Source organism: Gymnoscopelus microlampas, assembly GCF_963454915.1.
Source record: "Gymnoscopelus microlampas genome assembly, chromosome: 23".
NCBI lineage: Eukaryota > Metazoa > Chordata > Actinopteri > Myctophiformes > Myctophidae > Gymnoscopelus > Gymnoscopelus microlampas.
This window is the reverse complement of record NC_139960.1, coordinates 17,898,670-17,925,582: the sequence shown is the minus strand read 5'-3', so window position 1 is coordinate 17,925,582 and position 26,913 is coordinate 17,898,670. Positions and strand designations below refer to the sequence as shown.

General features: G+C 42.5%; 1 protein-coding gene across 2 annotated transcripts; it reads left to right on the top strand.

Moving 5' to 3' along the window:
- Positions 1 to 1,259: 1,259 nt before the first annotated feature.
- Positions 1,260 to 25,280, top strand: LOC311039744 (prestin-like). Of its 2 annotated transcripts, none has more exons than XM_084049706.1 (18): positions 1,260 to 1,401; positions 3,306 to 3,563; positions 6,016 to 6,155; positions 7,479 to 7,589; positions 9,910 to 10,091; positions 10,526 to 10,690; positions 11,365 to 11,600; positions 15,464 to 15,611; positions 16,135 to 16,248; positions 16,702 to 16,779; positions 17,165 to 17,260; positions 17,549 to 17,655; positions 18,263 to 18,332; positions 18,433 to 18,525; positions 20,006 to 20,116; positions 21,024 to 21,224; positions 22,182 to 22,236; positions 24,192 to 25,280. In XM_084049706.1, exons 2-18 carry the CDS (start codon positions 3,394 to 3,396, stop codon positions 24,329 to 24,331), a joined length of 2,217 nt encoding a protein of 738 aa, XP_083905832.1. In that variant the 5' UTR covers positions 1,260 to 1,401; positions 3,306 to 3,393; the 3' UTR covers positions 24,332 to 25,280. The 2 variants fall into 2 exon arrangements, with proteins under 2 accessions (XP_083905832.1, XP_083905833.1); XM_084049707.1 differs by having other exon boundaries at positions 1,268 to 1,401; positions 3,311 to 3,563.
- Positions 25,281 to 26,913: the final 1,633 nt, after the last annotated feature.

The following is a 26,913-nucleotide window of genomic DNA, read 5'->3' as shown; positions in this document are numbered from 1 at the left end:
ACGCACATTTACATTTAAAAAATAAGCTAAACTATGCCGCATCAAGGATTTTATTAGGACGGACCTATATTGGGGTGAGACGTCTTTCCGGTTCTGCCCATCCGGCCACTTTTTTTTTTTACTTCCGCTCCCGACCGGATCATATACCCGAAAATGGAACGCTGCCCAGGCTAGCAGACTCAGGACCATAAATGAGAGGGCCATCACACACACAGAGGACCAGATTACTTCATTGGTTAACCTCTAGGGAACATCTATCAATTACTTTTTGAATCACACAAAATCATTGAAAATTATGATTATAAAGGTTTACTAAAATGGTCTCATGTAGCCCACCCATTCTTAAATAATAACTTAAAATTAATGATTCTTCTTTTTTTGGACATAAATATTTGAATAGAAAATAAATGTAGTTTTCTTTCCCTGTAACTTTCAAATCATGTTACCCAATGACTCCAAACCAATAGTTATTGTACAACACTGGACAAATAGGACACACCTTAATTTACCTGGTTTTAGTGCCTGTATTTAATTTATATTAATATTGCTAGGGAAAGTTAATCATTTCTGTTGAATGGCTCCTACATGGCCAAATAACACACACCTGTTAATTGGATTTACTACTTCTTATATTTTATATGAATATTTTAACCATATGAGTAAAGTTATTTTCACTGGTTCTCGACGTGGGGTCCTTGAAAGGGATCCAGGGCGTAAATATACATATATTATGTTTACTAAAGAGCTGGAGAGAGACCCCTACCGAACAAACGCTCTGTAGCAATGACTACTATCAAAATATAGTAGGCTTCTTTAACCTTTTAAAAAAAAATAACAAGCCATATTGTACGACATTCACAGGTGTTACCAATGATACTAATGAAGGCTCTGTTCCATTTTGGTCAAACGGAGTCGGGGTGCTGATATTGTTGTGCATGTTGGCTCACTGGAAACACTCCCAAATGGCCCTTTACGGGTGTGTAACTCTGAGAGTGTACAAATGGAACACTCTGTGAGAGTTATCGGGGTCGTGGAAATCTGAAATTCAAGAATCTGAGAACAACTGTGCTACACTAAATGAAGCAGAGCTTTCATTAGTATCATTGGTAACACCTGTGTGAATTTCTTCAGTATTGTAAACTCCGTTCTACGACGAAGTATAACTCGGCCGTGACGCAGAGAGCGTGATCATGATGACGCACACTCGCCCCTCCCCCTCATCCTCCCTACGCTCCAGTCTTGTGCTGCCTGGCAGTTAGGTCACAACGGACGGTTTGTTAGGGACTGACTGTGTGACCGACGACGTTAAACAATAACCACCCCGGACTGGAGGAGTCAAATAACATCCTTGCAGCTGTGTATATCCTGGTGCTACAGCATCACCGCCTCATGCTGAGACAGGTACAGTAAAGTTAATATAATGGTCCATTGTAGTGACAGCAGCTTATCGTGACATAGTAGTGAGCATACGTGCCGTATTTTGGGGAACCTACTATAGGTGAAATAAATACATATGAATGATATCCTTTCATTTACATCTTAAATAGACGTTTTTAGGTTTGTAGTTTAGGTCTGTGTGTCCTTTTGAGCAAATCAAAAGAAACAGGGATATCATATTAGCCTAATTCCATTCCAGTTCCTGTTCAGTCCAGTCCTTCAAAGTTGATTACTTTTAGATTCATATATCATATATTCATATATATCTAGTCTGAGAACAAACGTTTATACAATTTTGAACGATACAATTTTGTCCTCATCAGTAGCAGTAGTTTTGAGTATAATAGCCTATTACATATTAGGCTATTGTAATTGAATTGTGTAATAATGGTATTATTATCTACCCTCCCTCCCAGTCGTTGGGGAATGCCATGGAGACAGGAACATCGTTTTGTAATACTTGCTTCCGTGCTTTAGGAGCTAAATGTAATTTCCCTGTCATGTAAAAAATCTATTCTCAAAAAGATTGCCATTTTATGCTACTCAAATTAAACCGGTAGTTAGTTTACAAGCATGGCCATTAAGTCAGGGAGTCTGCAGCAACGATATCAGTCACATTTTGACTGCTGTTTGGGCTCAGTCAGGAGTCAGAGGCCACTACTTTCTGACATGTATAGACGCACGAGTCCCCATACTTCTAAAAAAATCACCTTTAACCTTCATGAATTAGTACAACAAACTGTCCGAACAAAGGTTAGACCCTGGCCTCTGAGCAAATATTTGGGTAGCCTACCACAGCTGGGTTGACACTAAAAACACTCAATCTCTACCTGCCCAAAACAAAAGTCATGTTCACTTAAACATTCAGTCATGTTTATGGACAGTATACAGTATACACTACAGTATCTCATAATCGTGAACGATAGAAAGTTGCTTCCCAGTCCCTAAAAACACTCCAAAAGAAAAAAGGAACGTGCAAAAGCCCACTTGCCTGTTCAGGCAACCAGAAGGCAAACTACACTTGCCCAGATAGATAGATATTGGTCAATCGAACAACCGTTAGTAGTGTCAACCCTGAGCGTCATATTTTATTCAAAAGTCCAAGCCCAAGTCCAGCATCAGTTTAATAAGTGTCACAGCACACAGTGCAGTTCATAACACGCTTCAGTTCATGAGTTGCTAATGTAGAAGATAAAGAAGATGAAAGACTTTATTTAGTGTCCAGTACATTTAACATAAAATTGAAATTAGCCTTTGTCAGTATGGTATATATTAAATAGTCGATAAAAACACAACTAACATATGCAATGCAATACAAAAATACATGCCCATAACAGCAACAGTGAAGGGACACCATGGTGGTAGTAAATGTACGGTGCGGGTGCGAGGTAGAAGGTTTTGAGTTGGTGCTTAGTTGTTGCTCTTGTTGCACCACCTATGTTGGTTGGGGTGATAAAATATGCTGGGTGATGTATAGGCCTAAATAACTGCTATAGGGTTGTATGTGTCACCGTGTGCCTTTTTGTACTTTAATGTAGTGTATGTAGTGTAATGTATTGTATTGTGTGTGTGTATGTATGCTGCTGGTCCGTGTCCCCAAGACAAATTTCTCCCAAGGGAGACAAAATAAAGTAACCTTGAACCCGCCTAATCTAACTGGTGCACAGTAAAATCCTCATGGTTAATGTACCCGTCTTGTAACTCTTGAGTGTACAAATGCAACCAAATGGACATGAACAAAAAGCCTTATTATTGGTCACTCTCAGAGTTAAATTAACATTGATTCTGCTCCCTCGCTCTCCCAACAACAACTCGGCGTAACCTTCAACCTCTGTCCTGTGTTTGCTTCTCTTCCCCCATGTGAACAGAGAAGCGGGAAGCGGTGAGAAACAGAAGAGTCTCCTCAAGTCTCCAGGCCCGGACTGACATGCCCGCTGTGCCCTGCTGTTCTGTGTTATGGAACACCATGGAACCACAGCCCAGGAGGACGCAGCTGCGCCGGCCGATGTGTGCCGCTACCGCATAGAGCGGCCGGTCTACGATGAGGGCTACATCCAGTCCCAGCTGCTCCACCGCAGAGAGAGGTGTCCCCCTACCCTCCGACAGAGACTCGCACAGCATGTTCAGTAAGTATGGACCTACGTCAGGGTAGTCACACATCCAGCCCAAGTCAGGTGTGGCCCGTACAGCCCGCGGGATGATTTGGGGGAAAATAAAACAATTATTTACGACCATTTATTAGCCTATAAGTAGCCTTGGGAATGGTTCCCGAGCCATGAGGCCCATAGGTCAGGAGCCTATGTCCTGTTTCTGTACCATGAGGCTGTTGATGTACAAGTACACTTCCTGGACATGACGCTAGTATGTCGCAGGGACTTAACCCTTGATGCCGAGTGCCAAGCAGGGAGGCATTGTGTACCATTTTATAGTCTTTTCTTTGGTATACAAGGCCACTGAGCTGGTTATCAGCCTACTGTAAACGGTACATGACAGCTGATCTCAGTCCATTCTCTCGCTGCTGTATCTGTCTAGCATGCTTTGTGGTGGCAATTTAAGAAAATGATAGATGGTAGTTAACACCACTCCACTCAACCCCCCAGTCTGTCCCAGCAAGAGTGAGAATGCGTTGGTCCCAATACAGAGTGACCCAGGCCAGTTCACTTTCTCCACTTTGCAGTCTGTGTCTGTCACATATATATGAATATATATGTATATAATACTGAGGTTATATGGTAAGGCAAGTCACGGCAGTTTTATTTGTGTAGCACATTTCAACAACAAGTCAATTCAATGTGCTTTACACTGAACATCAAGCAAAGGAAACACAATTATACAATGACATTAGGATGCATTAAAAAAAGAAGTAACTAGAAAATGTGCTCCTCGGAGCACAAGTCTCCGCCAGCAGACTTGTGTTGGGAATGTTGGGAATGTTCTAATTCTTATGTTCTAATTCTTACGAAAAAGAACATGTTACTGTGTCATAGTAACATGACACACCTACACACCTATCCTTTACACTGTCTGTATAAGTGTCCTATCCGTCCTGTCTGTATAAGTGTCCTATCCGTCCTGTCTGTGTAAGTGTCCTATCCGTCCTGTCTGTGTAAGTGTCCTATCCGTCCTGTCTGTGTAAGTGTCCTATCCGTCCTGTCTGTGTAAGTGTCCTATCCGTCTGTCGGAAAGGCGACATGTAACCACTAAATGTTAGCTTGGCTGATGGCACTGATGTCACTTCGGAACGCGCACCGCAGCGCTCCGAAGTGACACATCTATTTATAGGCCGCTATACGTCATGCGTCTCACTAGCCAATCAGAGCACACTCTTTCAACGTATTGTCACGTGTCAAGTGAGGCTTGACCAATGTTAGCTTGGCCGAGGGGGGGGGGGGGACGGAAAGTGAAAACATAGTCTCCTGGCGGAGACAAAAATGAACAGATACAGATAAAAGAAAAAAGAAAAGTAACTCAATGAAAGGCAGCGGCAAACAGAAAGGTCTTTAGAAGATTAAGAGTGGCAGGAGACCTGCAGTTTTCTGGGAGTTTGTTCCAGATAGTATGTGGTGCGTAAAAATTAAATGCTGCTTCCCCACGTTTATTTTTGGTTATAGGGACAGAGAGCAGACCTTTCCCAGATGACCTGAGAGGTCTGGATGGTTCATGATATCGTACAAGATCCGAAATGTATTTTGGCCCTAAACTATTCAAAGACCAACAGTAGTATTTTGAAATCAATTATTCGACACACAGGGGGCCAGACAGCCAGTGTAAGGATTTAAGAACTGGAGTGATAGGCTCCACGTTTTTGGCATTAGTAAGGACTTGAGCAGCAGCGTTCTGAATCAACTGCAGTCGTCTGATTGATTTTTTAGGGAGACCTGTAAAGACACCGTTACAGTAGTCAAGTCTACTGAAGATTAATGCCTTTTCTTGATCCTACTGAGACGTAAGTCCTTTAACCCGTGCTATATTTTTGAGGTGATAGTAGGCTGACCCGGGTTTCCACTGGCATGGCACCACACCACACCAAATGGGTACATTTGGTTCTTACCGATAGCTGGAGTACACCCGCAAGTGCACAGGTGATTTGCATTTGTATACGGGACAGTTGGCCACTCATCTACGTTAGATTGCAAGAAGCAATGACCTCCACCTATGTTTACATTACAAAGGAGTGTCAATGACCAGAGTCTGCTACTCATACCTGTGGATTTGAGAGGGGGCACTTTTGTGTAATGGAAACGGTAGATATTTTGATGCGGTGTGTTGTGGTGCTAAAGCTGCAATCAAAATCCAGCTACAATTGTGTTAATGATTGAGTCCGTGACAACGCCAACGTTTTTGTCTTGGCTAGAGGTTTTTAACATTACCGATTGGAGTTGGGCGCTGACTTTCAATCTGACTTCCTTAGCTCCAAAAACTATTACCCCAGTTTTGTCTTTGTTTAATTGAAGAACATTTTGGCACATCCAAGTGTTGACTTGTTCCGTACAATTTGTACTGTAATGTTAAAATGTGGCATTATTAAGGCTTCACCAGCTCCAGCTCCATCTCTCTCTCTCTTCTATCCTCCCACAGGTGTTCAACAGAGAGGGCCAAAGCAGCAACTCTGAGCTTCCTGCCCATTATAACATGGCTACCTTCCTATCCAGTGAAGCAGTACCTGGTTGGGGATGTCGTTTCAGGGCTGAGCACCGGGGTTATGCAACTCCCTCAAGGTCAGTGCAATGCAATGCTTCAGTCACCACTCACCACCATTATTTTTAAAATAACAGACACACATACAAACAATTAACAACATTTGGCCTACATACAGTATATTCTGTATATTCTGGCCTTGTGGTTCGAGTGACCGCCCTGAGATTGGGAGGTCGATTTTCAAATGGGACCCTGCTTGGCACTCAGCATCAAGGGTTGAAGTCCCTGAGAAATACTAGAGTCATGTCCGTACTTGTACATAAAGCCGCCTTACGCTACAGAAACAGGAGATAGGCTCCTGATCTATGGGCCACATGGCTCGGAAACCTGTGGACCACATGGCTGAGGAGCCGTTGGTTCCAAAGGCTACTACTTACACTTGAAGAAAACATAGGGGTAGTTCATAAAGGGAGGAGTAAGGACTTCATTGGAGGTTTTCAATGGAGAAGAAATAAATAGCTACCTATATCCAATCTCCACCGCAGCAAACCAAACCCGATATGTCCTCTTCGTTGCTGTGAGCTTTCCACCTCAAAGGCATTTAAAAAGAAAATGACAAAATAAATGTATCCTGAATTATTCCACACTTCCTTATTTTTTTTACAATTTTTTTTATCCCACGATTTTGTAACCCTTTTTTTTCACCCGGTGCCAATTTTCTAAGTGATCCTGGGCGCTACACTCCCCCTACCAGCCTAGGGAGCCCAGGGCCGAGCTCATGCCTCCTTCAATGCATGAGAGCCACCTTCTTGTCACCTGACAGGGGGGAGTTTCCCTGGTAGGACGTAGCGCGTGGAAGGAACACGTTATTCCAACCAGTTCCCTTCCCCTCCATCAGGCGCCCCGGCTGTCATGGGGGAGGCGGTATAGCGACCAGGATTACGACATGTTTTTGTGAGGGAATTAACTATCCTAGGAGACACGGGGAGAACATGCAAACTCCACACACACTTCCTTATGACTTGACTTTTTTATTTATCTGATCGGCTGTAATTTTGCCACAGTGTGTTGCGCAAAAGTTCAACCTCGGGGCGACAAGCTCTGCAAACCGATGTGCTTCGTCACAGCACTTCCTGTGCCAATGCAGCTGCTGTGTGTCATACTTACGGACCCATTAACTACACTGCTGATATCCAGTGGTGTAAAGTAACTACTAACTAGTAAGTACATGTACTCAAGTACTGTACTTAAGTACAATTTTGAGGTACTTTTACTTTACCGGAGTATTTCCAATCGTCTATACGTTCACAACTTGTGAGCTTGTAGATCTGGTATTTTCATCTAACGTTTGTCCCCAGAATGGGGATGCCAGGGTTCATGTGGTAACTCCTTTCTTCTCCTAGGTTTAGCCTATGCCATGCTGGCTGCTGTTCCTCCGGTGTACGGCCTCTACTCCTCGTTCTACCCCGTCTTACTCTACACCTTCTTTGGAACCTCCAGACACATATCCATAGGTACTGTAAGCGTCCATAGGTAGTCCTCATACTTAAGGCCCTGCTCTGTGGGCTGTGGTTACTGTACTGTATGTGGTTTACAACCCTCAGCTGTTTCTTTCCTGTCTTTACAGTAAGAAGGGTCATATATTTTACCAACAAGGGATGAAAAGAAATACTAAACAAAAACAGTTTGTCACAAGTGTGGTCCTTGTGATGTTGTCACAGTCACACAGTCATTGTTATCTGCTCTGCAATTAATGTCACAAAGCAGCAATGGGTGAGAATTCAATTCAAACGGTTAAGCCCGGTGGTTAACCCCAAATCCTTAAACAACTAAGACCTATACTTCGTCATACAACAAATAGTGATGAGAGGCATTGTGAGCTTGTTGATCAGCTTTTTTTTTTTACTATTTTATAATTGTTTGAATTTCTTTTAGAATATTTTAAAAGTTTTGGCCTATAATGACATGCACAAAATAGGAATGCCAGGCTGAAGCGTGTTAATATCATGTACACCACCATTGATTTAGAAGGACTAGCTCCTTGATACTGTACAGTGCAGTGTCTCTTTCCCCTTGGACAGTCAGTGGTCAGTGCCCAGATCATATTTTCCACGATCCATGCCAAGTACACACTGTCAGATCAAATTATGTTTACAGCCCCTCTCACACCAACATGGGCCACACTGTCTCTGGTGTGTGTATTTCCTCAAAAGGTGAGCTTAAGATTGACTAAATACATTAGAGCCAGATGCACAGGTTGTACACACACAGACATACAGAACTCTCACTCACATAGTGAACTCCAATGACTAGAGAAGCCCGCATGCAACCCTTAACACACATCTGTCTGGGCATTGCTGGTTTTATTTATTTTTCCTAGGAGGGGGGTTAGTGTCCTCTCAAATGTCAGCTGTCACACTTGAGAAATGGACACCATAACCAATGCCCGCTCAACCTTTATAAAGGTGAGAGGACACAATAAATTGAAACTTGAAAGTAGTTTGCAACCTCCTCCTATGCTATTGGCCACTAACCAAAATGCTGCCTTGTACGTATCTGGTAAACATTGAGAGGGAGAGTCTGGGCATGTGGTCAAGTGTTGAAGCAAGATGGCTGCACAACTCAGAGCCAAATACTTGATCTGTCACACACACACACACACACACACACACACACACACACACACACACACACACACACACACACACACACACACACACACACACACACACACACACACACACACACACACACACACACACACACACACACACACACACACACACACACACACACACACACACACACACACACACACACTGCAAAAATAATGTGTGGTTGTCACAAAATCCCAGTCTGGACTTGTCTCACAGCACACCTAGGCACACTGTTTGGAAGCCACTCCTGTAAATACAGTTCATTCAGATGTGTGCTGAGACTGATAAGGAGCTTAATTTCTAGGCAGGTGTTGACATTAGGATTACATGCCTTGCAGAGTGCACCAATGCAACACCAAACTTGACCTGCCTGTGTGTTCATGTTTTACTAGACACTTTTGCCCTGGTGTCCTTATTGTGGGCATGAAAAAAAGAAGCAGATCTACAAGCTCACAACATGTCACAAGCCATTTGTTGTACCACAAAATATATGGTTAATATTGGTGCCCTAGAGTTTTAAGTAAATAAAATATGGTTGCGACATCCATTATAGCCTCACTGACCCAATTGGCCACATACACATAGTTTCTATTGATTCAATGTTTTGGTTATGTCCACCGAACAGCATACAACCAGAAAAGTAAAGTTAAACGAGTCAAGCATACTGCATGTACCAACCTGGGTTTGAACCTGGGTCTCCCACATGGGAAACCAAACATCCACCGCTCTTCCAAAGGGGAACCCCCCCCCCCCCCCCCCCCCCGGCCAAGGCTTCAGGCTTACAAGCAGGTTTATTCTGCTGCATTCACCCCATCCATCCCTCAGGGAAACCCGATCTCGGACGAGCCCCTAATGTAACCAGGTCTTCCGCCTGGGAAACAAAACATCTTCTGCTCAGCTAAACGGCTGGAATGGGCAAGGGGAGATATTAGGGCTAATGCCCTATTTTATCCTTAAGATGTTGTTAATGTGTGTACAAAAGTAACGGAAATAGCTGATCTACAAGCTAGCAACGCATTGTGAGCTTGTAGATCTGTTATTTTAGGTAGATAGTGGTTAAGTCTGTGGGTTTTATAAATATTTAATCAATGAAAAGTTTCAACAAGAACTTTATTTTCCATTTACTGAAAAGTAACAGTTTTGGTTTTGGTTTCCGCACGTTGTTGTTCTCCCACAGGCACGTTTGCCGTGATCAGCCTGATGATCGGCGGTGTGGCTGTGAGGGAGGCTCCAGACTCCATGTTTTACATCCAGGCCGCCAATGGCACCAACATGTCTACCGTTTTAGACGTGGAAGCGCGTGACGCCAGGCGGGTCCAGCTGGCTGTGGCGCTCACCACCCTGGTGGGAATCATCCAGGTCGGTTCCCAGCTGATAGAAGAAGAGCACTATACACAGCAAGTTGACAATGCCATAAAGAAACATTGATGGGAAAGCGTTGCCTGACGGCTTAGTTTGGTGTTGGTCTCTGCAGAGCGGCATGTTTTTGTTCTGTTGTTGTGTATACCAACCCCTGGTGGGTGTTTGGTTAGCCCCACAGAGTAAAGTGATGCAACAAAGCTTTTTGTCATTTCTAACGCTCCAGAAGTGTTGTTTACGCAAATCAGTGGGTGGGGGGCGGGAGGGGCGGGGTCTTCCCCAAGCTGAAACCTGAATCTGTGTTGACACTTGATTTTAGACGATGTGGTAAAAACATTATTAAGAGTTCTAAAACCCAGCAAAACATGTTCTAAGGTTGCTTGGCTCGACTGTGTTTTTCATACCGTACCTTTATTTTTCCGTCCCCTCTCCAGCTGGTCCTAGGTCTCCTCAGGTTTGGGTTTGTGGCCATCTACCTCACTGAGCCTCTGGTGCGAGGGTTCACAACAGCGGCGGCCGTGCACGTCTTCATATCGCAGCTCAAATACCTGCTGGGGGTCAAGACGCAGCGCTTCAGCGGGCCCCTCTCTGCGCTCTATGTGAGTACAGTGTGCTGGCTGGCTGGCGGCCTGGCAGTGGAAGGCGTCTTCGCTGCGGAGTATAGATAGAATCACAAAAGTGTTAGGTTTGTCACATGTGTTAAGGTTTTCCTTGTTCCTCTAAACCAGCGGTTCTAAAACATTTTTATGTCACAGACCCTCTGAATTGATACGTATTATGCCAAGGACCTCTATAAGAGAAGATCTTAGTTGTTAGATTGGATTAAGTGCAGAATTCTATAGCTGTCTCTATGGGGAAAACATATGATCATAAGAGTAATTCTTATACATTATCCCATTGCAATACCTTCTAGCTGCTGAAATTATAGTGAAATTAACTACGGTACTTTCAACCTGACATCCTTATTTTTTGTATGTCACAGGCAAACATTTTCTAAAATAGCAGATGTACAAACTCACTACGCCTCGGAATGTGACGCGTTTGTGAGCTTGTAGATCTGCTATTTTGCTGGGGACCCCATTCAATGACTCCTGGGGGTCCCTGAACCTCACTTTGAGAACCACTGCTCTAAACTAGCTTGTGAACATTGCTGACTACAACATTTAAAGCACATAAATTCTCTTTTTGGTATTTTTTGATTTTTCACATGAACATCAACCTCACTTTGCAATCAATCTATTAACACCCATCTTCCTCTCTGTTGTCCATCAAGAGTGTCATCGCAGTGTTTAGTGACATCACCAGCACCAACATCGCCACTCTCATCGTGGGCCTGGTGTGTATCGTACTCCTATACGGGGTTAAAGACATCAATGAGCGCTTCAAGAAGAAACTTCCTGTACCCATTCCTGGAGAGATGATCATGGTGGTCGTCTCTACGGGCATTTCCTACGGCATCGGGCTGTCAAAAAACTACAGCGTGGACGTGGTGGGGACAATTCCAGTGGGGTAAGGCGTTACCAGCCGCCACAGCGTGGCTTGAATCGTTTTCACCGTCTGAGTCTGTGTGTGGCGTTTTATGTCCGTGGACAGATTTTGTCACAACCGTGCAAGATGCCGTCACACAGCATTAGTGCATAGTTCAGACCAAGATGAAACTTTACAGATGTCTTCATATCATAATGAAGGCAGAGAACGGTGTGGTAAGGGTGCGGGAAGTAGGGTGTATTTATACTGGCTGTTAACATTTGTTTCCAATAGCATTTCTACAACATACTAAGACGCGTCCAGTGGACGTAGTGCCGAACAGTGATGCAAGGCAGGTTAAGTCCAGTAATAATTTTATCAAACAAATATGAGGCTTACGAGAGGTGAGGCACGCAAACACAGCAGGACAGACCAAAGCCAGGAAACACACATTAACAACATCTAGGTAATGGAAGACAGCTGAGAGAGTGAACTGGTTTAAATACAGAGAAGAGTTGATAAAGGAACAATGATCAGGTATGTGGAGTTCAGGGGTGAGAGGTGGGGTGAGTAGATTGGCAGGACTAACAAGGAAGTGGAAACAGGTGTGCTGTTATTAGTGAGTAGATTAGACTGCTGTGGCCTATTAGACTATCCAAAGGGAATGGAGAGACAGAAAGTGAGTCAGGCCGTGGTATAGGTCAGTGGATCTCAAACCTTTTAATTTCAAGGACCCCCATAGCTCTCAGAGTTACAGAACTGTTAGGGTCCATTTGGAACCCCCCTCAAGGAACCCTGAGGGTCACTGGACCCGGCTGCGTTTACATGGACAGGTTTATTCCACTTCAATTCGGAATGAATGCTCATTCAGAATAGAAATGCTCATGTAAACGCATCGGTATGGCCATACCGGTCTGATCCGAATGAAATTTCATTCGGGTTTGAAGGGCTGGTATATACCGATAGAATCGGGCTACATTGCCCATGTAAACGCACTGGTATCAGACTGGTATACATTTGTTCTTTTGCGCATATGTCATTGTCTAGCGCGGTGCTTCTGGGTGGGGGGGGGAGAGGCGCAAGCCATGTGGAGTCTGGCGCTCCAAGCCCAAGTCGCAGACGCGCGTAGTTCTCCGCCGACCGGCTCCTCCTCCGGGTCAGCAGCAAATATAACAGGAGCTGATTTTGCTGCATTAAACTCATCAATAGCAAAGCAAAGCAAAGCAAAGCAAAGCAAAGCAAAGCAAAAAGCAAAGTTTGTTGTTTACCCAGGGTGTCGGACTAAGTACAAAACTTGTTTCCAGCCGGACCCTGCATGGAAGCCTTGCTCAAGGCCTATTCAGCGGTGATTCATGATTGATTTGATGAATTGGGGAATCGAACTAGGGACCTTCCGGTATCAAGGCCGCCCCTCTAACCACTAGGCCACCGCAGACCAATGGCCGTAGCCAGGATGCGGTGTGCTTCCATTATCAAACCTTCTCTCTACCTTCTCTCTCTTAACTTGTTTTATTGTCTCGTCTCTCTTCTATTCTTCCTCATTTACCTATATAGCTGGCAGCTTTGATTGATTGTGAGCTGTGCCTTGTTATTATTTCTCTCTGGCAGCCGTGACTTTTAGGCCTTGGCTACACGTACATGGATCTTTTACTAAACGGATATTTTAGTCCTCCGTTTTTAAAAAGAATCCCTGGCCACATGACAAAGATAAACAAAAATCCCTGTCCACACGTAGACGCAGAAACGCATCGATCAGCTGCATGTTTCAATTTTATATCAGATTTTATATTTACATTTATTTTATAATTATATATATGAGGGGCCAAATACAAATACATTTGTAATCACATGTTAAGGCCCAATACTGCAATAGCTGCATTATTTTAATAGTATACGTGAACATAAACGAAAACAACATTATTAGAGCTCAGCTGCAGCGCAAACAGTAGCCATGGTTCACATGACGCTGTCGAGTCTCTGGTTTATAGTGGTGTTCGTTTTTTTTTTACATTGCCAACTCTCACATGTACATAAACGTTCAGATTTCAAATATAAAGTGCTTACCCCTGAGCCATGGATGTTACAAGGCAATCCGGACCGTGATAAGTACCCGTATCTCCCGTATTGTTCAATAAAAAGCATTTTAATCCCATCGCCGGCCATTTTCTTTTTCTGTTCTTTTATTTTGGTAATGTATCAGAGTGCAATACACCTTCCAACCATTGGTGTCGCATGGTTGAAAGCATCGGAGAAAATTTGGAGAAAATGGCCGACGATCGGATTAAAATGCTTTTTATTGAACAATACGGGAGATACGGGTACTTATTGCGGTCCGGATCGCCTTGTAACGTCCGTGGCTCAGGGGTAAGCACTTTATATTTGAAATCTGAACGTTTATGTACATGTGAGAGTTGGCAATGTAAAAACATCGAACACCACTATAAAGCAGGGACTCTCGGCACCGGGGCGATTGTGTTTTAGGACGACAGACCCCACATTCAATCTGTGTGCGCGCCGTGTGTTCTACTTGGCGCAGAGAAAGAGGGTTTTCGTCACACAGTGAATGAGCTACTTTTCCCACCACTGTCTTATTATTAAGTATGACATTATTTAGCCATAAATGAGCGTGCCTTGTTTCATAGACTGTAAGTGTTGCTCTCTCTCTCTCTTCATTTATTATTATAATGACCATGAGCGGTCCGGTGTTTATGTATTATTGTATTATTTATTATTATAATGACCATGTGCGAATGCGCGATGACGTCATTGTTTCTCAAAATCTCGGGATTACATGTCCACACAGATCCACTGAAACGCATGTTTTGGAAAACCTTCACTTATTTATCCGTTTACAAAAATATCCGTTTTAGCGGCCAAAAACACTGTTTGCGTGTGGCTGAAAGGCCCAAACGCACACAAAAATGTGCGTTTAGAAAAAGATCCATGTACGTGTAGCCAAAATTGTTATTATTCATTACCAAGGCTGCCAGAGGTAAATAATACATATGTTTACCTGTCAAACACCCCCGCCCCCTCCCCCCGTCCCCAACCTGGCCCGAAGCACTCTGCGCATGACCAGAGTTCTATTCCGAATGAATGCTTTGCTCATGTAAACGATTGAGGAACAGGAATACTTTTATTCAGGTGCCATGTAAACAGTTGGGTATACATTTCTATTCGGAATGAGTTCATTCTGAATGAATAAATATTGTGCATGTAAACGCAGTGAGAACCACGAGAATAGGTTGACGATGGTGGAGGATGGTATAGGCATATTGTGATCTAACACAGTTCACCTGTTTTGACTAAACTTCCATTGTACCATAAACACTGATTTGATGTTGAGGCTAGTGTGATGCCATTGCGAGCTGGTCTCTAGCCCTAGGGGGTCCTCAGAGTTACTACAGGGGGTCCGCCAAATCTTTGTGTGATATGATTTTTTTTTTTTTACCTTAACCCCTTGAACCCTAACATCCCTTTTCTGAGGATAACTTTAGCCAAAAATAGCAGATCTACAAGCTCACAACACCTCGTGCTGCGAGGCGTTGTGAGCTTGTAGATCGGTTATTTTTGGCAAAGAGGTATAGGTTTAGAGGGAAAGAAGAGCAGACCAAGTAAACAAAAAAAGTTTAATCTGAAACACAATTTTATACAATATAGAGGGGGTCCCTGCTTCATCTCTCTCTCAGCTAGGGGGTCCTTGGCCTGAAAATGTTGAAGACCCCTACTCTAGTCACTTCTGATAGGGGTACGCCAACTGACAGTCGTTATCATTTACATGAAGTTTACATGCAACGTGCATCACACTATGTTGAACATTTGGTTGCTTTTTTTAGATGCCAAAATGTCATTTTTTAAAAACCTTACAAAAACAAAATCTAACGGGTGTTTTTGCCTATATCTAGGCTCCTCCCCCCCGCACTTCCACACTTCTCTCTTCTGCCCAATTTGGTCACGGATTCCTTTGCCATAGCAATCGTAGGATTCTCAATGGGCATCTCTCTGGCCAAGATCTTTGCTCTGAAGCACGGCTACAGCGTGGACGGCAACCAGGTAAGGCTAAAAGTAGTTTATGTTCCATCACAGCAAGAGCTGGGCAATATATCAATATTATATCAAAATCCTGATAGGAGACTAGATCATTTCTGGGATTTTAGATATCATACCAAGTGTTTTCCTGGTTTTACTAATTTAAGCCCTATATTATACAAAACAATCTTGATCAAAATCTTTCAAAAATAGCAAAAGATACAAGGTCATAACGCATAGCTTCGGGACACATTGTGAGCTTGACCTGAACCAAAAAAGACCTGACCCAACAATGCCTGAGACCCGGGTTTGGGTCAGTGTTTTACTATGGTGATTTGCTCAGATAACGTGTCTTTTCGGTGTGTGCACTGACCGCTCCCAGCGGGCTACACTCTGAATTTTCAGACGGCAACGCTCTAACCACTCAGAATTTCCGAATGACCAGAAAGTGCTCCGGCGCTCTCAGAGCATGTTTCTGAACACATACAGTACCCATTGTCCGATGTACAATAACCAATCTATATTCTGACTGTTGTATTGATCACAGGAGTTGATTGCCTTGGGTCTGTGTAACTTCATCAGCTCTTTCTTCCAAACCTTTGCCATCACTTGCTCCATGTCACGAAGCCTGGTGCAGGAGAGCACAGGGGGCAAGACACAGGTGAGGTTACACACACGCACTCACACGCACGCGCGCACGCGCGCGCACACACACACACACACACACACACACACACACACACACACACACACACACACACACACACACACACACACACACACACACACACACACACACACACACACACACACACACACACACACACACACACACACACACACGCGCATTCTCACTTAATATAACTCTGAAAGTTTAAAAAAAGAAGGACCCTTAAGCTAAGGCTGCTTCAAGCAAACCAGCAGCAAACACATGTCACAGTTGTCTATTCTCAGCACAGGCGTGACCTCATCACATTTGCTAAATTGACATCGTAAAGCCATAAAGATTACACGAGGCACCAGCCATTGTTGACACAGTTATCTTATCAAGGTGTGTTTGTTTGTGTCTCCTCCTGTGCTGTGCTGTGTGTGCTGTGATGTGCCGTCTGGTCAGATTGCAGGGCTGCTAGCATCCTTTGTGGTGCTGCTGGTGGTGGTGGCTGTTGGGTTTATCTTCGAGCCCCTTCCTCAGGTGAGTACAACCAAATCACACCAAACTCCAGCATATTGAGTTCAGAGCATTTGTTAGACAGCTTGACATCTGACACAAAGCTAGTGAGTCCTAAACATGTTTCTTTTCAGCATCTAGATTCTTCGGGCTATTGTTCCCCTCAGAATAGGGATTCGAGGGTTCAAGTGATTGATGTAAAAAAAAAAGAAAAAAATCCCATCACACAAAGTCTTGCCCTGTAGTAACTCTGAAGACCCCTACGGGTCCCGGACCTCCTGTTGAAGACTCCTAAACTGTATAAAAAAGAAAATCAGACTATAAGCAGCCCTTAGAGTCACATCATGTGGATTCTGTTCTGTTAGTTTGACATGTATCAACTATAATTATGAATGTTACCTCTTACCAGACTGTGCTGGCAGCGATCATCATGGTAAACCTGTTGGGCATGTTCAAACAGACCCGGGATATCCCTGCCCTGTGGAGAACCAGTAAAATTGAACTGGTGAGTCCCCATTTCATAACATACAGATGTCAGGACGGCTGAAAACCATTCCAGACTCTCCGAAGTGAATTTAGTTCTACCGGTATATCCAAAACACAACTGCCCCTGACCCGTATATAGATTTGTTTGTGTTTCCAAAAGTAGAAATTGTTAGCATTTGGTGTCACTACTACTATTGGATGACAGTGGGACCAGAACTGAAACGTGATTATTTGGAGAATTAAGGTTTTTAATGTAATGCTTCATGTGTGTCTTTACTACAGTACTTAATGGATTTGCTTATTTCAGGCTATCTGGTTGGTAGCGTTTGTAGCCTCTGTGTTGCTGGGTCTGGATTATGGTCTTCTTGTGGCGATTGGATTTGCTATATTGACTGTCATCTACAGAACACAAAGGTAACGTCACACAACGTCAGGAAACAAGTTAAGCCCTATTTTATACTACGTCTTATTATGCTGTTGTGCTGCAAAAATAGCCCGTCTATAAGCTCACGACACGTGTAGATCTATTTTAGATAAGTCTTATGACATGCCCAAGTAGGGACACCAGGTTGAAAGTAGTTAAGATGACTGGTTGCACGCATATACTGTACAAGCAAACCAATCATTATTCACACATTGGCCATTGTTTCTAGTCTGTTCATATGGCGCACTCAACCCCACTTAGCCCGTTATATTTATCCACCTGCTCAACTCCACCTGCTTAGATCTGCTTTTATTATGTTACTCATGACCAAAGTCTATGTACATACATACAGCGGATCTAGTCCACCAAAACCAAACCTATTGCCATCTTATGACCATCAGTAAACTACAAGTAACAAGTAAACTATCAGTACAAATCTATGTTGTATGCCAACTTATTGTATATTTCATCATCTTACCTTGTCTCAAATGTTTTAATTGAGTTCCCCGTTAATCACAATAGCGTATGTATATATGGTAGAAGGTGTGAATGTTCCAAATCCATTATCAATATCTTTTATATCTCTTTATTTTCCAGCCCCAAGAGTGCTATCCTTGGCCAAGTGACAGACACAGGGTTGTACTGTGATGTGGCTGAGTATGAAGAGGTGAGGCTCCAAATATGATGAGCAAACACACATGTGAACCTTTTTGAAGTGCTGTCGGCTGAAATACTGAAGCCTGTCTGTGATTGGGTCTCGTTCGCAGGCAGCGGAATGTTCGGGGATTAAGATTTTCCACTCCAACTCCTCAATCTACTTTGCCAACAGTGAGCTTTATGTGAACAACCTCAAAGAGAAGGTAATCTGTTCTCACATGTGCACGAGCATGTGCATGTATACACATGGACATACTGTAGAGCATACTGCATATACTATAAATGAATTACTTCCTGTTTGTTTGCTGCATGGTTAATGACCTACAGTAAGACCTGGAACGCATCTGTGTCACTTTTAGATTTGAGCTAAAAAGCATTCTTTTACTCTTTGGCTATTTAAAAATAGCAGATCTACAAGCTCTTAGCACGGCACTGAGTGCCGCGCTACAAGCTTGTAGATCTGCTATTTATGTGTGCAAATCTTTGAATATATATTCTTTTAAAGCAACATTTTTAACTAAAATCTTTGCTTCTGGTGGTCCCTGGAACAACATATTTTGAGATGGGGGTCCGCGGTCAAATAAATATCATTTTGAGGGTCCTTGACATGAAAAAGTTTGAGAACCACTGATATAGAAATATATGTTCTTCAGAATACTGTTGGGATTTAGAAGACATTTGTAGAATTGGCCTCAGGTCTTAATGGGTTATATAGTTTAAATATATTTTTCCTTCCATGTTAAAGTTTCACTCTGTAACTTTCATGTCCTGCCTCGGATTTGAACCCAGGTCCCCAGAAATGCTTTTGAATGAAATGCCTGCTTGCTCTCTGTTTTTAATTAGTGCAAATCTTTGAATATATATTTTTTCAAGCGAACATTTGTAACTAAAATATTTGCTTCTGGGGGTCCCTGGAACAAATTATTTTGAGATGGGGGTCCTTGGCCAAATACATCTACCTTTTGGGGTCCTTGACATGAAAAGGTTTGAGAACCACTGACATAGTAACATGTTTTTTTTCAAAAAACAGTTTTTAGAAGACATTCTAAAAACAGACATTTTGTAGAATTGGCCTCAGGTCTTAATGGGTTAAGTTATATTGTATTAACATATCACTATTAGACGTGTATGTTTAATCCCAAAGTCCATCACTGCTAGCCCCCACAGTCGTCTTGGGGAGGGGTTAGACAGCCACATCTTCTCTGAGACACATGAAGAGTTTCACCGGGAGGGCTTAACGCTGCAGAGGAACAACATATCCCTCCCAGATCCTCTCCCTGCTGAGCAGGTTCCCCCGACCAACCTGTAGGAGTCGCTAGTGCAGCAATAATGAACACAAGCCCTTGTTGGCTTCCCCACAACCATCGATTGGGTTCATTTGAATGCCCGGCCAAGCCGGAGCCACCAACTGAAGAATTGAACCCCAGTCTTTGCAGTGGTGGAGGCCTGGGTATTTATGACCAGAACATTAGCTGCAGGAATCAGAATCCCTCTCTTATCTGCCACTATTATGGCGCACTTGAGCAAAGAACTTAGTGGTTGTACTGGGCATAAATGTGTTTTAATGTGTGGAAGCAATGCAGATTATTGCTGCAAAAGAACCATAATCGGCATTATGGTTTGACATCACCATCCAATAAATAGATGCTCTAGGACTCAACTCATGTTCAATTATGTTTACAGACAGGTGTGAACCCTGCGCATTTACAAGCTGCCCGCAAAGCGCAGAGAAATCTGAAGAAGAGAAAGCACAAACAGAATTCTACACAGAAAAAGGATGCTGTGGTTAAACTGGTGAGTTTTTTTCCCTCTTATGTAGAAATCCTCCATTCCTGTCTTGCATGTTGCAGCGTGCTTCATATTTACAGTATCATCAAAACAGGTCGGACGGCTTGGAGTGTCACCATCTATCCTCTCACGTGTCGATCTGGTTATAGATTAGGCGTGTTGTTTTGTTCTATCTGTGCAAACAACTGCCACTAATGTTTGTCATGTTTGATATCTGCTGCTAAATGATGTCTCAGCTGCTTGTGAGACTATACACACAAAGAAACTGTGTTTCTGTTGATGTTTTTATTGCTATTTTCTAAAAACCATGCGCTGTATCTGTTACTACATTATATCTGCTGCTATTTGAACGGCCTCATTCCATTTAGTTGTTTTCTTTCTAATTTCTATGTCTGTTCTTTTCTTGAAAACTGCAAATGATGGGAGCTTGTACAACAAAGAATTTCAACCGCTGTTTTATAACTTGTTTTGTGACGATAAAGTTGAAGTTGAAGTTACTGGTAACTCAGACTGTCAGGTGTCACTCAAGTTAATTTTATGTCTAAGATATGTCTAAATAATAATAATAATAGTAATAGCTTGAATTTATATAGCGCCTTTCATGAACCCACGAACATTTACATCAAAATAATGAACAACCAACAAATAAACAAACACACAATCAAACAAAACAACAAACAACTCTTTGTCATGTCTGACATAAGTCGATACACTACTAGAGCTTTTTCTGAACAGGTACATGATGCCAGTTTTGACTGCTAGTTTAGTTTAGTTTTGTCTGTTTTGGTGTAAAGCGTCCTTGGGTTTCTTGAAAGTCACTGTATAAATCCAAGTCATTATTATGTACGGCAGTATTCAGCCGGAACGACATTTTTAACCAAGCTCTCTCATTTCTCTGTTTGATTGATTGAAGGAAATGGATGTGACCCACAGTGAAGTGACGTCTGACAGCCAGGTTGAGGGACATAAGAACGGACAGATCACAGAGACCTACACTGAGTCTGACTCGGAAAAGGACTGCTTCCTGGAGCCCCTCACGTCAATCCACTCTATCATTCTGGACTGGACGCCTGTCAACTTCATCGACTCAGTGGGGGCCAAATCCATGAAATCGGTATGGACTACAGAGGCGTGTGGAATTGGGCTTGTTCTATCTAAAGACCTTTTTTCGTGTCTTAAGTCACAGCAACGTAGGGCTGGGCAATATATTATTATTATAACAATATTGTGATATGAGACTAGATATACGCTGGGATTTGCATGTCGTAATATCCTATAAAAAAAAGATAATTCAAAATTGTAGATCTGCTACTTTTGACAATTTATTAAAAAAAATGTAAATACAATGTATATTAGAATACATCATAATACGATATTATCGTATTTTTAAGTAAATGTCCTAAAAATCAGAAGATGAAAAAGAGGAGATTGCAGGTGCACAGATGCTTTTTATTGGACCAATCGGGTGGTGAGGCAGAGTTTGATGGGTTGTGGAATTGATGATTGGCTGAACCTGAGAGTTGAGGAGAGACAGAGAACTAAAACAACAGAAGGGAGAAACACAGACAACACAAGTGCATGCATCAACTCCTAACTCCTTCAGTCTTGCACAGACTTCTTGACTCTCGATTTGGCCAAGAGTCAATAGACAGTGAATGACAAACCATTAGTGTGTGTGGCCAGATTCTTTTGTCTGGTTCATGCCTGTTTGCACAACAGTGATATAAAGCTCATGTAGGTGATAACGCCCATTGTATGAAATCACAAAGTTGTGCAGTTTGTTATCAATAGAGCAGGTTTATTTTTCAATACTCTCAGATTAGGTCATACCATAAAAGATTAAGAGTTTTGTTCTCACGTCAAACATGTCAAACGTCACCAAAGTCAGTCGCAGCCAGGAGTCTTGGTGCCAGCTTAGCTGACACACCTGCTGACCTCACCATGACAATACCAATATGGTTACACCATACAGCTTTATGAGGCTGGCTCATGAAAAAGTAAACACATTATTACATTAATATTTGATGAGAACTTTGATTAGAAAAATGATAGATGGTGTCTGTCTCTGCAGGTAATTAAGGAGTATGCAGCTGTGGATGTGCAGGTGTTCATCGCTGGGTGCAGCAGTAAGTAAATTCATTTATTGGTCCATCATAAAAGAGTTATTGGGCCTCATTCACTAAGCGTGTTAACGCCCATATTTTGTATTTAGGCACTTTTCCATGTTAAGAGTCTGATTCCTAAAAACATTTGACCGTGGATTGTGACGGACGTCTGCTCGGAGGAAGACTTACATGGGACTAAAGCTTGCGTATGTCATTGGAATGCTATTCTTCGGCCCGGATGGTTGGCGTAACCGTCTGGGCACCTAGGCCGGTCGCGGGTTCGACTCCCGACGACCTTTGCTGCGTGTCACCCCCCCCATATCTCTCCCCATTTCCTGTCAGTCTACTCTCAATAAAGTCAGAAAAATACCCCAAAAAAATCTTTGGAAAAAAAGAATGCTCATCTTCATGCAAAATCAATTACAATAGTGCCAAACCTCAAATAAAATATTTGTGGGCCCAACATTTGTCAACACATACAAATTTATAATATATTGATCACATGAACGCCACACACAATAGCCTAATAAGTCTGATGAGGATACAGTATGGATGAAATCCAGAACAGATCCATTCCTCATTCCGACGTAGGACAGTGATATATTAATCCAAAAGACGAATTTCCCCTCAGTAATCAGTAATCGGATAGCAGCGTTCCAGTATGCACTGGATTTCAGCATCATCTTTTTACCTCAGTAAAGGCGAGCAATTTTCAGTAGAAAAGGCTTACATAATATCCTTTCCATGTTTTATTAGCCTATTATTTGTTTGTGGGGTTAAACTTTGTAAACTTCTTATTCTCATTACACATGAGAGCATTACTTTATTAGCATTCAGCTGATCCAGACAACAGATTTACAAGTTGTCGAGGCGGTGCGACGCCGACGAGATCTGCCGAAGTTGAACTTCTTTAGCACGGTGAACTTGGTTTTACGTTGGGTGAAGTCAGTTCGAAGTTGGATATTTCCTGTTGTCTTTTATGGTATTAAATGGGCCGTGGAACACTGCAAATGATCTACTCCTGAACGCGCTTCTCACGAACATCTGAGATTCATCATGCCATACACCTGCGATACAAATCATATCAAGGTTCTACACTCCCTTTCGTGAATTGCTCATCAGAATTTACCTATCCCAATTTACACAAAATTTACGACCAGGATTTACACGTTATTTACGACCAGTTTAGTGAATGAGGCCCGTTGTCTTGATTATTGTAATGGATCATGGTAATACCAACAGTGAAATTGAAAACGTCAGAAGGAGGGGGTGGGCACTACTGTGTCCCTTTGGCTTACTTAGCTCACATAACGAGAGGTGATATGTTTTAGTCATATTTTAGTCATCTGAAATGTTTTAGTGTTAGTCTAGTTTTAGTCGACTATATTTCATAAGATTTTAGTCGACTAAATCTACAGTTGATTTAGTCGACTAAAATGTATTCTGGTGGGGCCTTGATGGCGTCATAATGGCTGATTTTACACTTGGTTGCCTGCTGAAAATAGCCGATCTATAAGCTCACGACGCGTCACGCTGCGACGCGTCGTGAGCTTGTAGATCTGCTATTTTCAGAGTGCAACACCCGAGCGCAACCAAACATAAAATGACTTGTCTTTTAGTTCTACTGGATCTCTTCTCCACTCGTCCCTCACTAACATTTCAGTCTAGTTTTTATTTGTTGACGAAATTGTCAATATATTTAGTCTTAGTTTTAGTCATCGTAGCTTTGTTTTTATTCAGTTTGTATTCAGTTTTTGTCAGTGAAAAAAAGGTAGTCGACCAACATTTTTCGTCATAGTTTTAGTCGACGAAATCAACACTGGCAGGTGTCCATATCAACCTTTTGATCTATTCATTTAGGTGGCTCATTTGATCTTTCCGGTGCCTGTTGACCCATTATTTCTACCTGGGTTACATGTATGACACACCATACAACTCATTTCACTTAAAATACCATTTCTGCTTTGTGTAAACAGGAACCCTACTGTCGGAGCTGGCTACCTTGCAGTTCTTCACAGGGGTTGTGACTCCTGAGATGGTATTTCCCACTGTCCACGACGCTGTGCTGCACAGCCAGCAGCAGACAGGCCCAGCCACCAACCACTCTGTCCTCTGATGGAAGACACAGTACCTGATACAGTATAACCTCAGAGGAATAGACCAGGCTACTAGCAGGATGCTGGGACTTGCAGGGAAGGCAGGGCAGGTGTCAATGATATCAGCCACTCTAGGATGAGTGGTATATGTGTGGGTAGAATTAGGGGTTGGCTCCTCTCCACTGGTGTTCAACCGGCAACCAGCTCTTTGGAAAAAAAGGCCAGAAAGTTAGACTGAGGGTTCCTCACTTGAAAAAAGAAAAGGAAGGCATCCAGGCACAGTGGCGTGGAAGGACCACCTGCAGTCACGGTGTATTCAGGAGTTCTGGGATTAGATTGGTTTTCTTCATGACATTCCTATTATCTGATTGCTGTATTATGCTCTTGGCAGCATACACTGAGAGCAAAGTGTTTCATTTGTACTTATTTCTTTTGCACTTTTCACTGTTCAGCTGTGTGTTTGTGAAAATGCTAGGCAAGCTATTTCTGCTATAAGTCAAATGACTGATTGAACAGGTGTTAAAATAAGCCAGCAATTGGTGAAGCGATGTGTAATGACTGGTTTTAGGTCAGTCATTCAGGCTCATGTGAGACAGCGCAAACTGACAAGTCACTTTTGATCTTTTTTTGTCTGTTTATGTCAAGAATGATTAGTTACTGGAACACTGCCTCCTGCTGAGTTTTTAAATGGTCATGTTTTGTTTCTTTTTTCCATAATGTACAATCAAATATTTATGTACTCAAGCTAGCAAAACAACCAATATTCACGGCAGTACAACTTGTATTTTCTTTTTAACTTCATTAGTGAAAATGTATTACAAATGTACTGTTGTTAAAGTCACTGTTCAACACTGTATTCACTGCTTCTGTAATGTTGCACTGTCACGTTTGCACAGTCCTAAACGTGCATTAGAGTATTTTTGTATTGTTTCTGCTTTATATGTGCTGTAAACATTACCAAACATGGTTTTACATTTGCAAATACACTCGAGTGATATTTTACAAAATCATACTTACACTATTAGATGAAGAAAGATATGGAATACATGTATATTTTGTTTTCTGGATTTGTCAAGAATGACAAGAGACAAACATTATACAGATCAATTGACATGATGACCGAAGCCCAGCGGAGGATCTTAAGGGTGATTTATACTTAGAAATCTACAGATCTACAAGCTCACAACGCATCGCAGCACAATGCGTTGCGAACTTGTAGATCTGCTATTTGTGCAACACTGGCGCACAAATAAGTTTAAATCAGGCATCAGTTGGAGGTCATGTACCTGGGGGTGGAGCTAAACATTGCGTAGGACTGGAGGACCTTGTTCACTGCCTCCAGGAAGGCCATCTCTGTGGCCTTGTTCCTGTGATCACAGATGACAAACATGACTGCCTCTCTGCACATGCTGAGGATGCACATGCTCAGCACCTGTAAAGAGAGTACATATAAGAACATAGAATATAACTACCTGGCATTTGAAAAGAATACGCACAGACAGAACAAAAATAATTGTTAAAGACGTTTAAAGTCAAATAAAAGGCCTTGTGTGTATGCATAACATATGTGAACTTGGAGTGTGTGTATGTGTGCATTATAGTGACAACTTTCTCTGGAGCTCATTTCCAAAACAAGTCATGTCTGCAATTTATACAATGGTGCTGCACCCTTGTGGCCACATGTCAAACGTGAAGCCATGAATACATCAATTCCTGTACAGCAGTGGTTCTCAATTCTTGACATTTGTCAAGAACCCCCAAATGTATATATATTTGGCCATGGACTGCCATCTGAAATAAATTTGTGCCAGGGACCCCCATAAGAGAAGTATCGTGTTAATTATTTTTTAAAAGGATTCCAGAATTTTCAAACGTTATCAAGGATTAGTCAGAAATCGGTTATTTTTGAATAGCTGAAGCATAAAATAGAGTTCAAGTGGTAAAATTGATTCAGCTATAGTACTCCCTCAAGGACCCCTGGGGGTCCTGGGGACCCCATTTTGAGAACCACTGCTGTGCAGTCCCATTCTCAGCCTTAACTGTGTTGTGCTGTTGGGGCAGAGACGAGCCAGCAGCTCAAAGCGGATGTGTCTCAACCGGTCTCAACACACTCACAGAACAAGAATGAATTATGAACATTACCTTGCAATAACTATTATGCTGAAATTGTAATGATTCCACAACAATTTTGCTAAAATATATGAAATAAATCAAATTTAACGGAATCCCATTTACTGGCTATGTCATTCAGTAAAGAGCCAAAGTCTTATGGTGATGATGGGGATGGGATACACAACCATTATGTTCTTTTTCCAACAATGTAAGGACTTTTGGCTTAGGAATGCGACAAAAACCAAAAAATATCATTTTACCATTGTGGGACTTTGTCTCAGGACACAGCAGCATCCTGGCGTCTCCCTTCTTCCCCGTGTTGTTCTCGCTGAGCGTCTACCTCCTCTTCTGCCTGCCGTTCATCATTCTGGACCTGCTCTCCTCCAGGGGGGCCCTCATCCGGAGCTACAAGATCCAGCCCAAGAACGCTGTCACCTGGGACACCATGAGGTAAAAAACAAACACAAAATGTGTTCTTTGTTTTCTATTT